The sequence below is a fragment of the Erpetoichthys calabaricus genome, chromosome 5, assembly GCF_900747795.2.
Source record: "Erpetoichthys calabaricus chromosome 5, fErpCal1.3, whole genome shotgun sequence".
Taxonomy (NCBI): Eukaryota; Metazoa; Chordata; class Cladistia; order Polypteriformes; family Polypteridae; genus Erpetoichthys; species Erpetoichthys calabaricus.
Genome location: NC_041398.2, coordinates 35,390,017 through 35,407,334, shown reverse-complemented (window position 1 = coordinate 35,407,334; position 17,318 = coordinate 35,390,017). Strand labels below are relative to the sequence as shown.

Here is a 17,318-nt window from a genome sequence, read left to right as displayed (position 1 = left end):
CCAGAGACAGAAAAAAGTCTTTTTGAAGTTGAGCCCTTTCTATATATTACTGTCTATTTGTCTGCAGATCAGACACAGCAATTTACATTTGCATGTGAACATTCAATGTCGGTAACAGGTGCTTGGCAATGGCTGTCTGAGGTGAATCCACACGAAGATGATGATGGAGTAGATAGCAACATGAAGAGCACAGCCGGCCACCTTTTAAAATAGCCAAATCTTACAAAAATTGTTTGCCGTTTGCTTTTTTACCTTCTGAAAACAACATGGATATGCAGTTTTGTAATACGTGTGTAACCTCAAGACATGGATCAACACTACAGAACAGTTTTGCCTTGAAAAATTGACGTATTTGGTTAAGTTGTAAGGGTTTTTCTTTCATCAATTGATGTGTATACTATTAAGCTGTATTGTAAGCTCAAAGAATAGAGAAGCAATTTTCAAAATCTGTTTAAAAAACACTTAACTTTAGAAAGAAATTTTATGTGGCAAATTAATGCACACACTACAGGACTTTAAAGAAATAATTTCACATTGAAACATACTAAACTTATCCTTTAACTGAAATATTTACTTTACTCCAAATCCAGGACGACCACAGACAACAACACACACTAAATTACAGTACCAGCTTTGCCTCCCCACCAGACCCAACAAAATCCAAAAAATACATCACTCAAGCTCCTGTGTGTTAGACAATTCAAGATCTTTAGTATCTGAAGTACATATTCCTCAAGACATGTTAGGCTACCAAGTCTCATATAATTCAACAAGCCAGGCTTACTTCACCTGGTTTCAGTTACACCATACAGAATTAAAGCAAGTCACGCTTGGTAACTGAGGCAAAAAAGCATACCAGGGCTAAAGATGAAGCTTGGTGCAACATTGTGGCTTGAGAGTTCATACAACTCTGGGTCAATGACAAACTCAACCTTGAAGGAAGGTTCAGAGATTCCGCCCTCCATTTGTAATAGTGCTGCATTCTTATGCACACCATCGTTTTCAGGTAATGAGATGTTTGTCACTAAATAGTAAAATACTAAAGGTTATACTGTACATTAAAAACTACAAATAATGTACCACATGTAAATTGTTATGCCATTCATCATTGTTGTCTGTCAAGAAGAGGCAAAAGTAAAATGCATACAGTAGTAATAAAAAAGTTACCAAAAGGTGAATTCCACCAAGTTAAAATTGCTAATTTCACCTACTACAAACTCTACCACTAAATAGCTCATAAATGTTCATAGTAATCTTTTTACACAAGAATGTTACTGGGTCAAAGTATGTTTTCACTACTAATGATTCTCTAACATCAATGCACAGGCGAGTCCTTTTAAATGGCTGTATTATGCCATCAGCCATTCTCATCAGACTCTGCAGGAGTGACCTGCAAAGTTAGAAGCAGTTTCTTTCACTGCTGGCGCCCTTTCTTTTTTTGGCTCTAAATTCATAAGATATATTTTCTTACAAATGTATAATCTAGTAATTGTGAAGTATGTTTTTGAATATGATTTTCACTTGCTGCAAGAGTCCTTCACATCATGCATACTGTGACTGAACACATAACTTAGTAACTGTGACAAAAGTGGTATTCACAAATTAGTACATTTACAATCAAACTGGACAATTCAAAAGAAAAGTTTTAAAACTTGAAAAATGCCATTACATTTAATTATGCAATACAAAAATGTAGAACCCTAATGTACTTCTGCCATAGAGCCTTCTTGCTTTCTTCATAATGGCTGTATTTCTTTTTTGGGTTAGTATTGGTCAATTATTACTCCACATTCTGCTGCTGAAAAGACTGACATTGTCACTGGCATATGATGTTCAATTTTACATAAATTAACTTTTCCAAGCTATGCCGTAATATACCATGCAACACATCAGTTTCACACTTTGTCACTGGTACTCAATCTGTTGGAAGTTTCACTCTGCTCTGTGCATTTTGACCCACAATACAGTAGCTGTTGTCCATGATCAACTCTTACCTGGGGTTAACAGGAAACACTTTGCACTTCTGAAACCAACTGAGGCTTATTCAAGCAGACTTCATCATCTAACTCTGAATTTTATAAGTGCACTTTGTGGAAAGACCCTATGGTCTCCATGAAGAAACAGTTAATAGACTTACTTTCTTTTCTCATGTTTATTTTGTTAAATCTATAGCAATGTAAATGGCAGCAGCTTGCCAAAATGCCTATGGAGGTCACATCACCAATTATTAAGGTCATCACAGATAAAGAGCCTACAGTACACCTACAGTAAGTGACTTACCAAACACTGATTTTGGTGTCTCAATTTGGTAATGTCTCACAAAGAATAAGTCTGTGTTAAGGGTAAACTGGACACGACGAAACTCAGAAAGGACATCACAAGGCGAGGGAAACTCTGGTATTCCTATATCATAAAACCCATCCAGTGACTTGAGGCAAAAGATGAAAAATATGAACTCTATATTAACTGAAATCAAAGTTCAACCTGATTTCAAATTTCAAAGCCATTTCATTTATGATAGTCACCGGTTATATCTGCATAAACACAATTATCAGAAGCATCAACATTCACCATTCTCACACGTGGAATGCACCAAAGGCTACCTATAGACCTGGACAGAACCTGTAAAAGGATCCATTAGTTTGGGTTTTATACTTCAGGGAATGTTTTGGTAAACTCAACCTGTAAGAGGCAAAGTCAATTCTAATTAGCACTTCATGACTGAAGGCAATAAACAATCCATGTTGTAACACTCTTCTTCTACTGAGGGAGGCTTCTTCCAGGATGATGATGTGCTCATGCAAAACGCATGAATGGTCACTCAACTGGTAACCACTATAATAAAGATTTTCACAAACTTGTCTACTAATATTACTTTAGGTCTCGTGAATGACATGTGAGATGCTGAACAGTATCCAAACCACAGACTTCAGGACACACTGTAATTTGACTGACATTCTTTTGGGGTAATCAAATGGCAAGGTAAAATTCCGAAATGGTGGTGTACACAAACTATGTACACTCTTGTCAGCTCAGAAAAATGTCTGAGGAAAATAACGAGATCGCTTGTTTTCTGTTTATAAAATGACAGACTTTACTTTCTTGGAGCTCACGTTTTAAAAAATATATATAAAATTCAAATTTCATGTATTAAACCTCCCCTTTAATACACTTGATGCACATTTGTTTTCCTTTTTATTGGTCAACAGTTTTATGCTCAACTGAAATATCATTTGACTTTAGCTTAAGTCATAATTAGATTTCTTTCCATGCAGTTAACCTGCAGAACTCCAATCAGTCAATCATTTTAACAAATACAAAAAAAAAAAAAAAAAAAAAAAAAAACACAGAAGGAACAATAGCAGTTATTCCCACTATTAACTGTAGCCATCTCCAGGCAATGTGGTGGACGGTGTTGCCTTCCCCACCGGGATTAGAAGCTCCACTGCTGTCTCTTATAGACTTAGTCCCACCCAGTGGTTCTTATAGCTTAACTCTCAACAATGCATAAACATCCAAATTATTGTGACTGAATCCTCAATGGAATTAAAAAAATTATCAAAACTCCATCAACATAACCAAGCACAGTTCAGTTTTGGGTTTCCTGTGCAATTCTCTTCACAAAAGTTCAAATGATGCAATGCATTAGTGGATTTCTTCCCTCCCCCTGTCTAATATTTGCCCCTTCATTCATGACAAAATATTTTCCAGGGAGACACTGTACTCCCATTTTCTCCCTCTCGTTAGTACATTTTCTGTCGACTTGGTAACACTGCTTCTTTTAAAAAAGAGAAAACCACCAAGATTCCAGAGCGCTTTCCTCTTTTGCCTTTTGTGAAGTAGTTTGAAACAACATCATCTGGACAGAAAAGAGAAAAAAAAAAAAAAAAAAAAACACGTTATAAGGAAAGAGAAAGCATTCAACAAGCAGACAAAAAAAAAAATTAAGTCAAAATAGAAATGTGGTGTTTAATACTACTGATTGGAATCAAAGGCCAAACCAAAACCTAACAACGGATCTTAACAATATTGTTAACTAATAAATGCAGACACAGTTTCAAATGCTAAAAATAGCTTTTATATACAACTGTGAATGACATTCCAGTAACAAACCAGCTAACCATCCCCATATGCCTTACCCAGTAATATTTTTTCCAGTTTTGGTTTGTAGTCTAAATGAAATACAGAATACTAACTAAATGCACTTGCCTTTTCTTACCAAATTTCAGACTCTCATTAGCAACCTGAAATATTTTTATGTGTCACCATTTTTAAACTTCAGAAGCAAAGAACAAATGGCACAATTATGTCCCTATACTGCTGTGTTATTGTCAAAATGAAACCAACCACTATTTTGACATTTTAATATTTCTTTTTATTTTATAATAATGTGTTCACATTTTCAATCTATTGGTCAAAAAGACAGAAAGCAGCCTTTGCAAACTTCTAATGATTCTGCCAAAATCACACTATCTTGTTCAGGGCAAGCTATATTTTATAAACAACCACTTCCAGAAATACACAACACAGGTAGGTAACTAGCATTGCCACATTCAGTTGCTGTTTTATGCTGTGCATAGTAAAATTGCTTGGCTCAAAGATCATGTGGAGCAGTGGCCAACCTCCCAAACCCTCTTACATGTGTTGGCAGCTCTGTGATTAAAACAATCATAAAGTAGATGCTGGGCTGGATTAACCGGCTAAAAGCAGGTTATTTTGCACTGATCATTTTTTCTTTATACTAAGATGTCACGATTGAGTTACTACATTGATGAAGAGTGGGAGCACTGATCTCTATAATTAATATAAACTGCATAGATACAACTAACAAAACGTTTTAAGGTGCAGGTGGTACTACATTATGTAAATCACACCATATTTTTGAACACTAAAGATAGATTTAACGGATTTCAGATTTGGATGATAACTATAGTCTACATAAATATAAATTGACTTACATTCCTCCTCCTTTTTTGGGGAAAATGTTTAACAATTTGACCCTGGACATGGATGACATATCTAATTGAAATCAAAACAACAAAATCCCAGAGTGTACAGAAACAACAGCTAACAGGATTTTGGTATAGACAGCACAATATTTGGAGCAGAAACAATAGAGGCTCTGCTTAAGCTGTACGAGGCACTTTCAAGTCCATATCTGAAATTCAGCAACTTCAAGGGAGACATAGCACCAAAAGCAACATTTTCTATTACTGCAGGGTATGAGCTCTGAATCAAATTGAAAAAACTCACTCTTTTAAATCTAGGCAACCTGAAATTAAGATGAGATTATCAGTATTTAAAAACTATGTAAGGGATGAATAAGGCAAAGTTGCTGAGCAATATATTTGAAAGGAATATATTGAGAAACTTCAAACTTTAGAGGAATAGTATTTTCAACATTTTAGAAGAACAGTTCAACAAATTCTGCATTTTTAAATAAGGACCTCCATATAAAAGTCACCTTACGTGCTACCTACGAACAATGATAATCATAACTAAGGCAATATAATTATGCTTAGGATGAACTGGTACATTATGATAGGAGTAAAGGTGAGAAGATGTAGCAGGCACAAAAAAGGCTTCACCCTGAAAGATGCTTTATACTGCTCCACCAATATAGCTTTATAAGCTGTGTGAAATCTAGCATGAAACAGTGTTGCTGAAGCCTCATGGATTCTCACTTTTATCCTCTGAGTATGAATAATTTAAATAAACCAAAGGACTCTTACACAGAAAAGGAAATACTAGGGTCACAATTATCCTGATTGCCATACTTTGATCCAGACTATAAAGTCCACTTTTATGCAGTTTACCTAAAAACACCCCCCCTTGCAATAGTAGTAAATGGAAACCCTTTGTCAAAATAAATTCTTTTTCCCTCACACACAGAAACGAAGTCCCTTTATTCTCTCCTGGCAACTCACAGGAGGCACAGAAACAATAGGGTTGTTCCATATTATTATAGTTGATGTAGGACCAGTATGTAATTTCACTGAAACAGCACTCATAGTTAACCATTATTGCATTCAAATGGAAGAGAAGACATTCAATTGTTACCAATTCACTTACTAAGTACTCAAGTCATAAATAAATGATAGAATCAAATAAATTAGTTAAGGCATACATTGATGAAAATAAAATAGGACGGAGAAAAGAAGATCAAATGCAACAACATTCTCCTATTTCAAATGAGCTTTGCTAATTTCACTTGAACACACAAAAATGCACGTTTATTCAAAGTCTTAACCTACCCCCATGCTGGACTGTGGATGGAAGAACATTCTCACCAGCGGACAAGGATACAAAGAAAGAGAAAGGGACCACCCACAGGCAAATTGTGAAATATGAAAGAACCTGGAAACAAACAAACAAACAAAAAAAAAAGCTAAATTCTCTGTACTACTTTTCTTGCAAATCTTTGATTAGCAAACTATAATACTTGGACACAGAAGCAAACATAAATAATGTACTCAATAATCACAGCAGTCCTCAGAAAATTATAGGGTTAGACTTCCTTTGTGCAATCTACTGTGCAACATAATGGATAAATTTCCATCATGCTTTTACAATACTGGTATATTAATGAGGTGTTTCTCCAACTGTAATGTCTTTTTTTCTCTGAATTTTAAAAAATGGGTTTGTAATTATCACTTCTTTTAAAGCAGTGCTCTGAAAGGTTAGATCGCCTTGGTGCTTTAGTAAAAGATGGCATCACTGTCTCCTCTATGATGTAGTTCTCCTTTCATGGGACACCGGCACATTATTGGAAAAAAGGCTAAATACAAACTGTATGTATTTTTGAAATGCATTATCTTCAGATGTCTTAGGGTTACTACTGTCACATGGATATCTCAAACATTTTGGAACCCAAGTGATGTCGGTTCTCTACATATATGACATACCAACATGTGCTCTAGTTTCAAAACTAACAAAAAGAGAAAACAAATAAAAAAAAAAACTGTCAAAGTGCTAAAATGTCAACTGATAAAAAGATAAACAAATAATAGAATTACTAGTACATAATAGACTGACCTTGAGGTGGCTCATTAATGTAGTTATTTACGACTAGACAGTTAGCAAATTGAATGTTAATATTTCTGTGAGAACTAACAAAAAGTGGTTTATTTACTGCAATTGACAGGAAAGTTCAGCCAAAACATATATACAGCCCAACTCTCCTCACACACTACCACTTCTTTAGAAGAATCCAATCAGACAGTGACAGTGGGCAACTACCTCGCTCCATTTCCCAAATACTGCATAGCTACACAAATATAAATGTATACTGCAAATAAAATAGTGTTAGAATCTTCATTACTAACATTTTAATTGACTAATCAACTAATGTACCTTAAGTTACTTTAAATAGAACTTTAATATGAATGTAAATATAACAAAGGTAAACTGGATACTGTAGATTATTGTATCTTAATAGTCACAAATCCACCCATCAAGGTCATTTTTGAGGAAACAGACTGTAGCACTAAACCAAAAAGTAGTGCAGCACATGTGTGGCTCTATCCAGTACAGGAAATACAAGAAATTATACAAGAGGTGTTAAAATTCAGGCAATAAGATATCTGCTTCACAAAATGGCATTTGAATTAAATCTTTTCAAAAAACTAGAAGCTCAGTTACAAAATAAAAAAACATTTACATAACATACTTCATTTTCAGGTCTTTTTTAATCCAATTCAGGTTTGTTGATGGGGCCTATCCTGGTAGCATCAGACAGAAGGCAGGAACAGTCCATGACAGAGCCACATCATAAATTTAGCCAACTTGGAATTACGACTTAACCAAACATTTCACATTTCACTGTGAGATGGCAAGAATGCCCGAGCGCTTAGGGAAAAGAATCACACAGGCACTGGGAGAACATGCAAACTCCACACAGACAATGACCAGACAGTTTTTGTAATGAAAAGTCCTATTAAGAACTGTTCAAAATATAAAGTTAATCCCTGGATTTGAAGTGCAATGGATTATTATATAACACAGAAGGCTTATACCAGAGCCACACTTTCAGCATTAAGTGATGTGCACAACCTCTATTACAAATAAGCAATTTATACTCAACTGTATACTTATGTGGACAGGTCAGTGGACAACCTTGGCAACTTTTGCAAAATCAGTAGAACAAGCTGATCTCCTCAAGGATCATCTCGGCTTAACATTCTTTTTACTTTCTACAAATCCATCCATGAAGTTTTGCAGGGTTTGACTGGGTGCAGAGTCCTTGACTACATTTCCTGCTCCTTCTTTCATAATTTATCATTTGGTTATCTCTCGAGATTACTCTTAATTAAATAACACATTAAATAACAAATATTTATTTCTGTCAACCTCTGCAATCCGCCTTTCATCAAAAATTCACTGTTTTATCTTAAGTGTTATTTGTGTCCTTACTGCTTCAGTAAGAAACAGAAGCAGGCTATGATACTGGGCCAAAGTTGTGTGCCATAATGACTGTAACTATGTCATTATTCAATTCACGGTAATTTATTTTTGTTATTATGCTCTTCACTGAGTGCGGCCACAAAGTGTTATAACAATGACAGAGTTAAATGTTAGTATAAAATTGACAAATTACTAAATACAGAATTAGTACAAATACATACAGATTTGTTAAAACACATAGAAAACAAAGAATATAATTGAAATATATGGAAACCATCAATATCTGTCCATCAATTAACTGCTGGGTTATGGGCATTTGAACCCCTCACACCATTGTACATACATTAGGCAAAAATTGGGTCTAGTAAGGATGTACAGTATGAAAAGGACTGCTAACACCTTTTGTATGACTAATCTCTGAAACACCTCTTCAATGTAACACTCAAATAGTCCACTAAAACACCACAATATGTATTTTCTAAAAACTAAAGTGCTTACCTCTGAGAATGGATAATACTCCTCTGCAAAATACTGGAAGGCCATGTAATGGTTGACTACAACTAATACTACAAAAGAAAAAATAATTACTGTTAGATTTCAGTCAAAATTTACAGTTATGTGTGCAACCAAAAACAACTGCCATAGGGGCACATCTCACAAAAGTACAATGTCCAGTCTACAGGCCACAGCTGAAGTATCATAACAGCTATTTGCAATATACTGTGTGCTCTATTTGGTCAAACATATTTTTAACAGTTTGAACTTCAGTACACGATGAGTAAGGTCAAAGCTGGAAACTAAAACACATTTCAATATCAAGAAATACCTGAAAACACATACAGCCAAGGTCTCAATTAATTTGATTCTCAGTATATAATTACAATATGTATTTGTGCTTTTCATAACTGAAAAAAAACTTACTACAAGAAAGTATGAAATTTGGAGAGGTGAGGAGAATGTAAGGGAATGTTCGCAGTAGTCCAAAGTAAACAAGGTTAGTGAAAAGTCCCACGCCAATCATTAAGGCAGGAAAGCCTTCAAAACAGTACAGGCCGACTAAGACAGTTGTAGAGAACTGCAAGACAGAAATGACAGTCAGTTTATTCCTCTGCCAAGAGGCACATTACACAGATGTACATACTATGATTTCCTAAAAATGTTAACACTGAGTGGTGAATGACTTATTTCTTTATTCATAAGAATAATAAAAATAATAATGATGGTGTTACACTTAATTCTGTTAATGATTTACTTTTACCGTCTTAAACCAATTATCCATAATTCAACAAGATCTTACAGTACAGTGAAGTTCAACCTACCCATATCATATACTTTATGATTCTGCTAGTTGCAACAGTGTACTCCTCTATTAATTCGGCAAGATAGTATAAGCCAGCAGCTGCAAAGAGACAGAGAAGTTAATTAGCTAATCACTAAAGCAAGCATTACAATTTTATCATGTCATAAAAAGGATATAAAGATGGCCCCAATTATGGAGGAAATGACAACCTTCTGAATGTATATGCACGAACATAAAATTCCAAGGTGCCATTTTTTATAAAGTCAACAATATCATGCCAAACATTTACATCCAAGAATTTTCTGAGCATACTTTACCCACTACAGGGTCCCGCAGAAGTCAAACCTATTCCAGCAATTTGGCATTCCATAAAGAAACCAAACCTGAATAGGACTCAACTCCACAGTAGCACAGTACATATTGTACCTACAGTGACTGATTAGCCAGAGCAGAATGGCTAATTACCCTGCAACCAGCAAACACAGTATAACTGGGAATAGAACGGAGGTGCTGGAAGCATAAGATAGATATTGCATTCCTGTATGAATGCAACAAATCAACCAATAATTTACAGTGAAATCAATACACAGATGGAAGCTTATTCCCACCATTTAAAAAAGTAACCAGCGCCATGTTGCAAAAGTACTGCATAATCTCACAAAAGTATTTTATGGAACTAAAGGAACTTAACCAATGTTATACATATACATTTACTTAGTACGTATGTTTCAACATGAACAGAGAGGTGGAACAGATACAGACCCAAACCAGGCTAACAATCAATCCTGAGCTCCTGGCTCTGTAAGCCAGGAACACTAGCTGTGTTCCACTACTACACCCATGTTAAAACATTTGTACCAAGTAATCTGATTAAAACCTTATACAAGTTTAATGTCAGTATCAGTTCAGTTGATTGCATATGCCACATGTGCGCTGGATCTGTCACTACTTGTCACTGGAAAACAACAACACACACATGCTACTGCCAGCAAGCACGTAAAATCATTATGAAGTAACATATTTATAATTGCAAAAATAATGAAAACCTTTCCCTTTAAAAAAAAAAAAAAAAAAAATTCACTTTGCCAAATAACACAATCATGAATGTAAAAATATGGATTGGACAGGAATTAAGCATCAATCAAAAAGGCATATAGTAATCCTGCTCTTATAAATTTTCAGAGCGTTTTCTCTCAAAGCAACATTCATAAATGGTACATGTGATTTACTTACCTGCTAAAATCTGTATGTATTTCAGTGACAACACTGAAAACATCCTATTAAAAAAAATCTCTTTTACAGCTTGGCTCCAATTTTTCTAAACTCGGTTTTAAGCACCCACATCATAGATTTCACTTGTTTTTGATGACCTGATGTCAATGTTCAACATCTTTGTTTCAAGGGCTTCAAAAATGTATTAAATGTTGCAGCTATCTCAATACATGCAGCCCCACTGTATGCACATTAGTTGGAATGTATCAGTTTTATACCCAAATGTAAACGGGAATTTGTTACAACTAACATTTGGTTTACCAGATAAGGATGCTCATATGTCTGCTTCATTTAGTCCTGATATAGCTAATCTATTTTTTCTCCAAACACTCTGTACCCTGCATCATACCATATGTCATTAATTTTTTCTTATATAAGACATTGACTTAATTTATCTTATGCACTATAATTAATCATAGTGATAACCTTTATCATAAAGAGAGAATTTAAGTCAGTGACAAGATGGCAATTCCTCTGTATTTTTCATTGAATACAAGTTTTTTTTTTTTTTTTTTAGATATTTTTTTAACTAAAAGCATTATTCCTTTTAAGAATGGTGTTATAAGAGTACCACCTTGAAAAGAGTTGGGACATATGGAGAGGATGGCCCCCAGACTCCATCCCATGTCTCCTACTTCAATGAATGATCCCTTGAATAGAATAGTTTTGAAGTAGAGTGTGGAACCCGTCTCATTGAAAAACACTTTAATTTCTGAACTCTCACAATAACTGAATAAAATTAGGAACTTTAGTAGCCTCTAATTTCATATCATAGCATGAACATGAAAAGAGGATAGTCATGGGTAACTATCTCGTAAGTGACCCAAAATTCAGAGATCAGTGCCCATAATTACCAAACATCTCAGAAGTGTAAAACGGTCCTAACTGGGTGAAAAACCTGAGACACTGCCTTCCATTTTCCCACAGTTCCTCCTGTGTATTGAGGAAGAACCTTTGAGAATCTGGTCATTTTCCAAAACCCTAACTAGCTAAAACATCTCAGAGTGACTGACGCATATTTGGTTCTTATCTTTGGAGTATTGATAAAATGCATTTTATCAATTTTGCTAATTTAGAAAACTACTCCTAACTTCATCAGGATTGAAGGAAGCTTGTGAGTTCTCCTAACTTGCTTGGAGCTGCCAGTAGATGCCAAATAAGCAGAAATCAGCACACACATCCTGGGAATGGCAGAATGTTTTGAAAACACTGGACAACAATGAAATTGTAATGATAAAAAGATTGATTTGACAGAGCTGGAATAACATTCATAACAAATCTTGCATATTATATGATCTATGCAGATGGAGCACTCAACCTAAGTTAAAGAGGAATGTTCTGTGTAAAAGGCAGCTTTGCAATAATAATGATTTGGTTATGTCACAACCAACCATTTTGGAAATTTCTCCATCAAATTTTGAATGCCCTCACAACACATAAGGTAATACCCAGATTTCAATATTTCCCCACCACTACATGTGAGGTAATAAAACAGATTTTAATGGATACTACAGAACACAAAATCAAGGAACTTAACCAACAGCTCACAACAACAAACAAAAAATATAAGGCACACTTTTGTTTTACCTTTTACTTTTACAGATTAGTTTCTTACTTAAAAATGTCATTGCTTTCTTTAATTTGTTGAACTGTAATTCATTTAATTGCATCTTTTCTATTATGAACAGTCTATTACCTCATAGTAACTATCTGACTGCCCAAACCTGAAGAGAAATTCAGCATAACTTCATTTTTAAAAAGGGGCACTGTAGTAGAATTTCAAAATTTTGGGAGTTAATCCTGGTGTACACTGGAAAAAAGAACTATATCTCAACCTCCATTAATAACAGGAACAAATAAAATTTTCAGCATTATAAACAAAGTTGGGGTGGGGTGACCTAAGGGCTCCTGAAGTGAGAAAGAGATGTTATAGGTTGAAGCTACTGCCAAACTGACTGGACCTGCTAAAGCTGGTGTCACATTATGCCACTTCTAGTTGTGGGGTATGTCAGACTTGCTGACCACAGTTGGTGATCTTGTGGCTGGAACATGTCAATTTAAACGACTGAAAATCACTATGCATAGCACATTAAGTGATTGACTTTCCAGCACAGTCATGCACATTGTGACAACCAAGAGCATGCTGCATGATGGACCTGGCACTGTGGAAGGGTCAACAAGTATTAACCCGAGCTTTTTTTCCATTCTGTCGTGATATGTATAACACAAGATATCACACAGACAAGCTTCTCTTCTGTTTGAGATATCCAATGCCCCTGTGTTCCTTATTTCTCGTCACTGCTTATATGCACTGTACTTCCAGATGAGCATCCATTGGTTGTCAGTTTTCATGCCCACACAGCCTGCATCTACAAATAAAAACAAAATCAAACCTATTTGATTTTTGTTGAAGCGAGTCACAGATTAGTTGGAGTGAATCACTGGGCATGTCATAATGCACGACTGGCTACATGGGAATGTGCCGCTGACTGCCTTTGACTTGCGGAGATTGAAAATCACAGGGGAAGTCGTATAATGTGATAAAGCCTGAATTGTGACTGGATTTTCTTCCCACCACTAAAAGATTTACAGATTTGATAAGTTAACAGAACTTGTTTGAGTGAACGCAAATGTTCTTGGCAAGGACTGGCACCCCGTACAGAGTTGATATTAAGTGACCCAAGAAAACTTACAGGACATTTTTGACTGTAATCACAGCCTTCCAAACTTGTAAATTAAATTAAAATTAATCTTTTTCGCATGAAAGATAGACTAAGACCTCCAATGCTGTAATTAGATTATGCAAGTTTATAACATAGATGGGTGTATGGGTATTTTTTGTACACATTAAATACATGTGACTAACAGCTGCTGAAATGCACTTGCGCATCTAGTTTCACAAGAAATATGTCGACCTTCTTAAAACATATATGCACATTATATGTCAATAAAATGTCAATCCCAAACTCATCTCGTGTACCTAAACTTGTCCTGTAGGTAAATGCACTTTTACATCTAGTTTGACAATAAATGTGTCGTAATGGGGTTTTATTAATGTACTGTACTTACCGTAAGTGAGCATACGGTGAAAAGTGAAAACAAAAATGATAAAGTACTAATCAATTAGCCAGATAAATAAATACATGTAATACAACATGTAATTTTCCGAGTAATGTAAATCTATACATACACCAGGCCTATTCAAATAGCGGCCCGTGGGGCAAATGCGTTCCAGAAGCAACCTCTGAGTGGCGCAGCCCGTGGTCCTGCCAGAAGCAGAGAAAAAAACAAGAAAACACAATCTCGCGAGTCTTCAGAAATTCCTACAATAGTTCCGACCATGAATGCAACACTCCGCGTAGCCTGGCAACATTCAACCCACAATGCAGCGCGTGTACAAGTGGTAGTGGTAGTCACGTGACAACCTGTCGAAGAAGTCGCTTTTCGGGGAATCTCCTTACTTCTCCAACACTTTTACCATTCGCGTCCCTCTCTCCCTGATCTTGTCACTCAGCTGTCTCTAAGAAGGTGCATCGAGTCCTCGCAAAGTGCCTCCCCTCCGCCCATTGCCCATGCAGTAGCGATACACGTCACAATATCAACACACATGGTGTGTTTTAAAACGAACCTCTGGTCCCACAGTGTGCCGTTGATGTTGTACTCATGTTTGTGTTTACTGTTATCAGTAATGGATTTGTACACTGACAGCTTTGATAGTTGTTTTTTTTTTTTTTTTTTAAATCTGTTAAATGCACTTTGTCATGTGACTGGGTCATACTATACGCAGTGGTAGCGCTGCTACCTCGTATTATAAATATCGTGGGTTCGCATCCCGCGTGGGGAGCAAAGTGTTTTAAGTAATGAGAAAAATGCCATGTAAATATAAATCTGTTATTATTATATGATCCAAAATATTTATTAAATTTCAAAAGAGAAACCAATGTTATTGCAAATTTTTAACTGAATAGCCCTGCCATACACTTTTTTGGTTTGTTTACAAGACGCTACACGTCATTACTGACGTGCCATTATCCTTGGTTTTGCCAATACTGCACAATTTAACTAACAAATTACTCTGACGACATCTCTGCCTTGATGTATGCTGCCTTGCATTGATTGCTATAACCTGAGATTTAAAGGTTTTCAGAAAATTTCCTACACTTTAAATGCTAGCGCCATTAAACCCCAACAAACAAACAACTTTACGGAAACCGCAGAATTGTCCACGTGGACACCGATCGGGTGCGAGGAGTTCAAGGGCGGAGGGGACAGCAGTGCGTGTCAAACAGAGGGGGTGACTGTACTGGCAGAGAGGACACGACCAGCAATCTTCAACGACCTGTGTTCTGGTGTATATACGCTTATTTATTACAAAACGGAACACTCAGAAATAACCAGTGTTGCAAATATCAAACTTAGAATGAAGTAACTGACAAATGCATGACATAGAAGGGTGATAACATGTAGGTGCAAAACAGAAAATAACCCCACATGCTCATTTATGACATTGACTTAAGTTTATCTCTTATTTACAACGCACCACTTTCCCCACGGGTCTCGAGTGAAATGGTAAACCGATATTCTTCAATACGTCTCCGCTATGTATGCGAGAATAAAGCCGAGGCCGCAGTGAAAAGCAGCACCCAATTAAAAGACAACGGCGATATTTACAAAAAGCAGCACAACACTCACCGATTGCCAAGGTTACGAATGATATCTGAATTACCAGGGAAAGCCAGCTGAGCAAATAAATAAACCACATTTCTTTTTTTAGCAAAGCGTCTTGAAGAAGCTAACTGAGCCGGAGGCCAGGACCGGAACTGCGCCTCCTACTACCGAAGTCCGACGCGCCAAGAGGGGCCTCACCGTTGGTGTGCTGCAGCGCCTCTTACGGTGGGAGGAACAGGCGCCCGGAGTTTAATGGAAATGCAGCGTGAATCGGCCAAACCGAAAAGAAGATCTTCATATGTACAGTATTTTTTTTTTTCATTCATCATAAATCTAATGATTACTAGATACTTAAAAAGGCAGTAAATATTTTCGTTAGTTTCCTTAAATGACATGTCCCCGGATTGGCCCAAAAAATTCTGGTCACCTTATAAATGTATTCTGGTAGTGCCTTATGGTAGCCTCATGGCTCGTGGGATTCTCCGAGAGGATACAGGGGAACAGCTATCAAAGTGCCTTTGTGGAAAAATACATTAATAATCAACCGTGCAGTGATTTATGTTCAGGTGTATGTACAATTATTTAATACAAAACGGAATATTTAGAAATACCCGACCATTTCAGGTCATCCGTGATGTGCACCCCCAGGAACTTGGTGCTTCTTACCATGGATTACTTGCCTTGTCACAAACACTGAGAAAAAATAAATAAATTGCTGAAATTCATAATGCTCCATATTTAGGGGTTTAAGGTTCAAAATTCAGTAGGTCTTAATTTAGGCTTCAGTCCCAGGCTTAAAATAATTCTGCAAGCCTTCCAGAGACGCCTCAGTGCTCACAGCTTGACAGACAGCGGCCATTTCACTTATTTAACACTTTTACAGTTTTCTCACTTCATTCACTGCACAAATGTGTATTTATAAGGCTGCTGTTTAAAAAAAATCCTTCTCTTTGTTTCAGGCTTGGAACAGGTTTTTAACCCATCGTTATTTCATACAGTTCCTTGCGCAGAGGAAGGCATTTTACAAAACACACAATAGCACAAGTCAAAACAGTAAGTTAAGCGCAAGCTCATTTAGTAGTTAATTCAATTTATTTAGCACTTTTCTAACCTGCTTAAAGAACTTTACATAGTGTGGAGCCACTTCAACCACCACCAATGTGTAGCAGCCATTCTTACGCCAGTATGCTCACCAGCATTAGCTATTAGGCGGGGAAAGGTTGAGAGAGAGAGACCGGTAAAGACCGGGGATGATTAGAGGGCCAGAATGGTCAAAACCGTGATGGGCAGTTTAGCCAGGACTTTGAGAAACACCCTACTCTTTTTGATAGGAGCTCATGGATCTTTTATGATCACAGAGAGTGAGGCCCTCAGTTCTGCGTCTTGTCCAAACAACAGCACTATTGTTTACAGCACAGTGTTCTCATCACTGCACTGGGGCATTGGGATTCACACACGGACCACAGATAAGCACCCCCTGCTGGCCTCACCAACACTTCTTCCAGCAGCAACCCAAGTGTTTCCTACCTGGTCTCCCATCCAGTTACTGGCCAGGCCATAATATGCTTGGTTTCAGTTGAATTTCCTGTTATGAAGTTCATGCAGGTCGTAGTAATATTGACATGTGTACACAGGAGAGTGAAATTCTTACTTACATGTCTGATTAACATGCAAC

The 17,318-nt window shown here is 36.5% G+C and overlaps 1 protein-coding gene across 1 annotated transcript; it reads right to left on the bottom strand.

The window, feature by feature from the left end:
• Positions 1-3,180: 3,180 nt before the first annotated feature.
• On the bottom strand, positions 3,181-15,835 carry tex261 (testis expressed 261). Its single transcript, XM_028801443.2, has 6 exons — positions 15,668-15,835; positions 9,723-9,802; positions 9,325-9,478; positions 8,902-8,969; positions 6,255-6,357; positions 3,181-3,859 (listed from the first exon to the last, which is right to left on the bottom strand). Exons 1-6 carry the CDS (start codon positions 15,735-15,737, stop codon positions 3,744-3,746), a joined length of 591 nt encoding a protein of 196 aa, XP_028657276.1. The 5' UTR covers positions 15,738-15,835; the 3' UTR covers positions 3,181-3,743.
• Positions 15,836-17,318: the final 1,483 nt, after the last annotated feature.

Excerpts from the sequence above, each read along its gene's own strand:
- tex261 (XM_028801443.2), bottom strand. The coding sequence starts at position 15,737 with ATGTGGTTTATTTATTTGCTCAGCTGGCTTTCCCTGGTAATTCAGATA. Across the intron at positions 9,479-9,722 it reads TCATAAAGTATATGATATGG|TTCTCTACAACTGTCTTAGT; the intron begins GTAGGTTGAACT and ends TCTGTCTTGCAG. Across the intron at positions 3,860-6,254 it reads ATCCACAGTCCAGCATGGGG|ATGATGTTGTTTCAAACTAC; the intron begins GTAGGTTAAGAC and ends TTTTCTGTCCAG.